The sequence below is a fragment of the Neofelis nebulosa genome, chromosome 17 (genome assembly GCF_028018385.1).
Source record: "Neofelis nebulosa isolate mNeoNeb1 chromosome 17, mNeoNeb1.pri, whole genome shotgun sequence".
Classification (NCBI taxonomy): Eukaryota; Metazoa; Chordata; class Mammalia; order Carnivora; family Felidae; genus Neofelis; species Neofelis nebulosa.
This window is the reverse complement of record NC_080798.1, coordinates 11,097,077-11,102,564: the sequence shown is the minus strand read 5'-3', so window position 1 is coordinate 11,102,564 and position 5,488 is coordinate 11,097,077. Positions and strand designations below refer to the sequence as shown.

Sequence of the window (5,488 nt, the reverse complement as noted above, 5' to 3'; positions counted from 1 at the left end):
TCCTTCAGCGTGTGACCGAAGCGTGGGGCTGGAGCGGGGGGAAATGAGGATTGGGCGAGGGGTGTCATTGGGACCTGGGTGTATTTCTAGGCGCGCCTATGACTGGGAAGTTCAGGGGCAGGAAAAACTTCCATGCTCCCTAAAGCAACAAAAGGGCGGACCTTAGGTATGGTAGTGAGCAGCTCATCCCCAAAGGGGTAGGTACAAGCGGAGATAACTGCGCAGGATCCCTTTGGCCGAGTGGTAGAGAAGGGGTGTCCTGGAGCATGGTCCACTGCCCCCACAGGACCCCCCCCCCCCCCGCCCCGAACTGCTGGCGGTGACCCGTGGGCCACCTTGGTGCTGATTCCTGCGCTCTGATCTGAGACCGCTGGGTTCTGAGCTATGATGTTGCTTCTAAGCTGGGATCTCGGGTCTTGGTTCAGGGTCGGGGCCTCTGGGTTCTAAGCACCAGCGAGGCCAGAGGGCTGGGTGGGAAGGGCAGGGGTCTGGTGGGAGGTAGAGAGGGAGGGGGGGGCACAGGGTGGGACACAGAACACAGTTTGAGCTGCATCTTTATTGGAGGGGAGAAGCGGTGGGGTTTCTGGGTGTAGGGGGAGACGGGGCCTCACTCGTGGTAGTGCGGCCAAGTCCGGATGATTTCATAGAGTTGGTCCCCTGGAGAGAGCGTCCGCTGCACATCCCGGTGTCCTTTCACCTCGTATGTGGGGCTCAGGGCTCCCTGAGCCACACCACAAGCCAGCAGACTCTGGGCGGCCCTGAGGGCCCGGGGTGGGGGTGACCGCTCTGGGGGAGGCAGAGGCAGGAGTTAGGCTGCCGCTTCGTGGAAGGGCAGAGATAGTGTGGGGCAGGGGTTCCATTTGTTCCATTCTGGCCCACTAGGGCCCAGAACCGGGTCTGCCAGTCCCCTCGCAGGGACTCAACCTTACTGTGCCTCAGTGTCCTCCTCTGTGAAAGGAGAGAGTGGTGGCACCCGCCCACAGGGCTGTGGGACAATAAAATGAGTTCTTTTAGGCCAACCCCCCCCCACCCCTGCAGAACAGTGCCTGGCACAGCTGAAGCCCTCAGCAAGTGTCAAGATCGGAGCTCATTCTGCCTCCTCTGCCCCCAGACCTCGGGGTCCTACCCATGAGGGCAGCAATCAAGCACTTCTTAGGTGCCAGGGACCTGGCCTAAGAACTTTTATGGAGATGAACCAATCCTAGCCCAAACGGGGGTTGAAAAGAAATGGCCATTATGCCAAGGAGGAGAGGAGGCTTGGAAAAGCAGTCACTTGGCCAAGGTCACAGAGGCGCCATCCCCCAGACCCCATGTCTGCCCTCCATCCCTACAGCTGGACACTTACCCATATAGTTACCCATGAAGGAGATGCCAATGGACATGGGGTTCCAGGTGACACCCGTGTGGTCGCCCTTGATGTCCCAGCCCCGGCCCTCGTACACGAGCCCATCTTCTCCAATCAGGAAGCTGTGCGGGTGGGTGGGAGGGTGGGTTTGCTGAGTGAGGGACGGCATCCTGGGGGAGGACTCCCCCCTCCTCCTCCACTCACCCTGCCCCCTACTACTCAGGCACAATTCCGCCCAACACCCTCCCTCCCTCCCTCCCCTCCCCTCCATCATCTTCTGAAATAATAGCAATGCCCCTGGCCCCTGCCACCTGCCAAGCACAGCTCTACAAGCACCATTTGTCACCCTCCGGGCAACCCTTGAGTCCGTACTGCCCCCACTCGGCAGAGAATCAGAGAGGTGGGGACATCTGCCTGCAGTCACACAGCCAGATAGGGGCCAGAGCCCAGATTTTCCCTCCTGGGTCCCTGGGACTCCCACCCACGTGATCCTCTTCTTTGCTTCCTCCCGCCTCCCGGGAGGATTTGTTGAGCTCTTGACTTGTTGAGGCGGGTGCTGCTGTCCTCCCCATTTTAAGCTAAGGAAGCAGAGACTTAGAAAGGGAGGGGATTTGCCAAGGTCACGCCCCGGAGACCCCTGCCTTTCAGAACTCTCCACTGAGAAGCTCTTCTGCCCTTGGCCCAGCCTGCTTCCTGCTTCCTGTTCCCTGCTGGGGTACACCGAGTGACAGGATTTGGGACTCAAGCATTGGTGTCACCACCAGATACAGACCCTGGAGTCCCAGCATCTACCTCTGGGAGGTTTCCAGGCCTGGCGGCAGATCCTTAAGACTCATTTGACATGTCTTGATTGGGCGAGTCTGACTTGGCCCGTTGGAATTAACTAGAAGGTCGGCATTTTGATGTTGCAAATATCCGCTGCCTCAGCCCTCCTGCTCAAAGGGTTTCTTGTGACGTACAGAATGTTGGCACTTCAGAATCTCGGGTCCCGAATCTCACGCACAGGAGGCCAGACTCGGAATCTGGCCCGGAAGAGACTAGAAATTCCACAGTGATGCTGGCCCCCAGGACTGGGCTGGTTAAGGCCCTGCCCCAACCCCTGGTACAGGCAATTGGCACTGGCTAGGTTTGCCTGAGATGGTTGCCTCTAATTTAAACCGTCAGCACCGCCACCAGGTGGGGACAGCGAGGAACCCTTCTTACAGGTCAAGAAACTGAGGCTCAGAGAGAGAATGTGATGTGACGAGGGAGTTCCAGGACAGTTGGATCAGACTCTGAATCCTAAAATCTGAGAAAGAGACTTTCAAGTCTGCTTTTCTATAAGGCAGTTCAAGGCCAGCGGCTGAAGCGTTGTCTTCACTACTTCGTGGAAACGCTCAGAATCGGAACCCCTCGGTCTTGGAGGAGACAAAACCCGGGAGTTGGAGCCTCTGAACTGTGAAATCTTGAGCCAGAAGAGCTGAGGATTCCCTCGGTGGCCTCTAGACTTCCAGTGAGGTGCCCAGAGTCCCCAGCCTCACCCCAGCCCTATTTGAAGCAGTGTCAAAGGGTGGGGCCTGGCAACCTGGATTTCCAGTAAGGTGACTGGTGCTTACCGAGGTCTGAGAACCCGTCGGGTTCAAAGTTCAAAGGCTGCGGAAGCCTTTGTGTGGGACCCCCGCCTGTCACCCCGGAAAGGGAGCTGGGGTTTCTGCTCTTACCCACCTGCAGTCTGTTCTCCCCACGGCCGCCAGAGGGAGCTTCTTGCCTCTCGCGGACTCACAGCCCTCCCGTGGCTCCCGTATACCGTGGCCCACGAGGCCCTGTGCCGTGTGTCCCAGCCGACCCGGTCCTCCTCATTTCATGTCACTCCTCCCTGCTCCCCCCAGCCATCCTGACCTCTGCTCTTCAGGCATGACCCTCTCATTTGGCCCTCACAGCCATTAATTACTCTTGCTCGGTCCCCTGCTTACCCCTCTTCCCGCACGCCCCCCCCCCCCACCCGAGCCAGAGACCCCTCGAGCCCCCCTGTTTTCTTTTTCCATTGCTTCCATCACCCTCTGAATTCATCTGGTTGCCTTCGCTTGTTTCCCACCTGTTCCTCCTTGTGGGTCTTGAAATCCCACCGGGCCAGGTTCGCGCTGTTGACGCGTCCCGGTCCCCACACCGGCACAGAGCCTGGCACAGTGCCTAAGGGCGAGCGTCCATGAACTCGGGGGGGGGGGGGGCGGGGGGGGGCTCCCACCGCATGCCCGGTGGCGTCCTAAGTGCTTTGCGTGTGTGTGTGTGTGTGTGTGTGTGTGTGTGTGTGTGTGTGTGTTGGCTGATTTAGTGACTAGGTGGGCCACAAAGGAGCTGACTGCAGAGCAGGGACAGGAAGCCAACCAGCAGAGAGCGCGCATCAGTGCCCGGATCTCTGCCGGCAACCAGCGGAGACTGGAGTTGGCCCCACGCTTCCCCAGCCTGCTTGTCCGCCTCCCAACAAAGGTGGCAGGCTTTGTGAAGGGACTCCGGTGTAGATGACGCCTTCTTTTGCGTTGGCGAAGTCTGTCCCTTCCTGGGGGGTGGGGGGGGGGTGGGGGTGGGGTGGGGGGGGGTGGGCAGAGCCTGGCCTTCCAGCCCCGCCCCCTGTTCCTCTCCCCACCCCCCACCCCCAGGCCCCTGAGGCCGCCCGCACATGCGCAGTGCTGTGTGCCGACCCTGGGGAGAAGCCAAGGCCACCGAGGGGCCGAGTAAGCGGTCCAGGGTGTCAGCCAGGCGGCCCTAGATCGGCCCGTGGCCGCTCGGGCCCGCACACCTTTCCCTACACCCGTCCCGGCTCCGCACTCACTTGTAGCCCACGTCACACCAGTTCAGCGTCCTCGAATGGTAGCTATGCAGGTTCTGCACCTGCTTCAGGCACGAGGCCGGGCTGTCGCAGTGGCTGCCCCCGGTGTGCGACACCACCACGTAGCGCACGGGGTGTTGTAGTTTCTCCCCGCACTTGGACACCGGGGCCTTCCATTCCCTCCGGGGCACTATGGGGCAGCAGGAGCCTGGGGCTTCTTCTCCAGGCGCCCCAAGGCCGAGGCCGAGGCCGAGGAGGGCCCAGGTGAGCAGCGCGCAGCGGCGGGACATGGCGGGCGGGGCGCGGAGGGATGCCTAGGAGCTCGCGGCTGGCGGGCGGGGCCGCCTTTATCTGCTGGGGCCAGGAGGTAGGGAAGGCCTTGCTTCACCCCCGGGCGGGACGGGCGGGTCACACCGGACCCCAGATTCTGCTTCCTTCTCTGGCAGGGCTGCAACAGGATGCGGTGGGGCCCGGGTCTCATCTCTCTTCCTCCCGGAGGGACTGAGGTAACAGACGCACCCCCCCCCCCCCCCCCCACTGTTTGTAACTGACGTATAAGGAGCACACAGTTTTATGTTAGTTTCAGGCGCACAAGGTCGTGAGTCCACAATTCTGTGCCTTACTCAGTGCTCGCCACGATAGGTGTAGCCACCCTGGGGGGACGCAATGCTATTGCACTCTGACATTTTTTTTTTTTTTAAGCTTATTTATGTATTTAGAAAGAAAGCGAGCACATGAGCCTGGGAGGGGCAGAGAGAGAGAGAGGGAGACACAGAATCCGAAGCAGACTCCGGGCTCTGAGCTGTCAGCGCGGAGCCTGATGCAGGGCTCAAACTCACGAGCCGTGAGGTCATGACCTGAGCCGAAGTCAGACGCTCAGCCGACCGAGCCACCCAGGCGTCCCCCAAAGCTCCCGTCATATATATATATATATATATATATATATATATATATATATATATATACACACACACACACACACACACACACACACACACACACACATACTTTTTTAAATGTTTATTTATTTTTGAGACCCAGAGAGAGACAGAGCATGAGCAAGGGAGGGTCAGAGAGAGAGGGAGACACAGAATCCGAAGCAGGCTCCAGGCTCTGAGCTGTCAGCACAGAGCCCAGTGCAGGGCTCGAACTCACGAACCACGAGACCATGACCTGAGCCGAAATGGGAACGCTTAACCAACTGAGCCACCCAGGCGCCCCTATATATATTTTTAAATAACGGAATGAAATCATGCGCATCACTTTGCCTTTTGTCACCTACTATCTCTTGTGCATCTCGCCAGGTCAATGCAGATAATTCTAATTCAATCGTCGTA

General features: G+C 59.1%; 1 protein-coding gene across 1 annotated transcript; it reads right to left on the bottom strand.

Moving 5' to 3' along the window:
* Positions 1-536: 536 nt before the first annotated feature.
* Positions 537-4,531, bottom strand: PGLYRP1 (peptidoglycan recognition protein 1). Its single transcript, XM_058707095.1, has 3 exons — positions 4,155-4,531; positions 1,346-1,467; positions 537-786 (listed from the first exon to the last, which is right to left on the bottom strand). Exons 1-3 carry the CDS (start codon positions 4,439-4,441, stop codon positions 608-610), a joined length of 588 nt encoding a protein of 195 aa, XP_058563078.1. The 5' UTR covers positions 4,442-4,531; the 3' UTR covers positions 537-607.
* Positions 4,532-5,488: the final 957 nt, after the last annotated feature.

Excerpts from the sequence above, each read along its gene's own strand:
- PGLYRP1 (XM_058707095.1), bottom strand. The coding sequence starts at position 4,441 with ATGTCCCGCCGCTGCGCGCTGCTCACCTGGGCCCTCCTCGGCCTCGGC. Across the intron at positions 1,468-4,154 it reads TGGTGTGACGTGGGCTACAA|CTTCCTGATTGGAGAAGATG; the intron begins GTGAGTGCGGAG and ends CCACCCGCACAG. Across the intron at positions 787-1,345 it reads CTTCATGGGTAACTATATGG|AGCGGTCACCCCCACCCCGG; the intron begins GTAAGTGTCCAG and ends TGCCTCCCCCAG.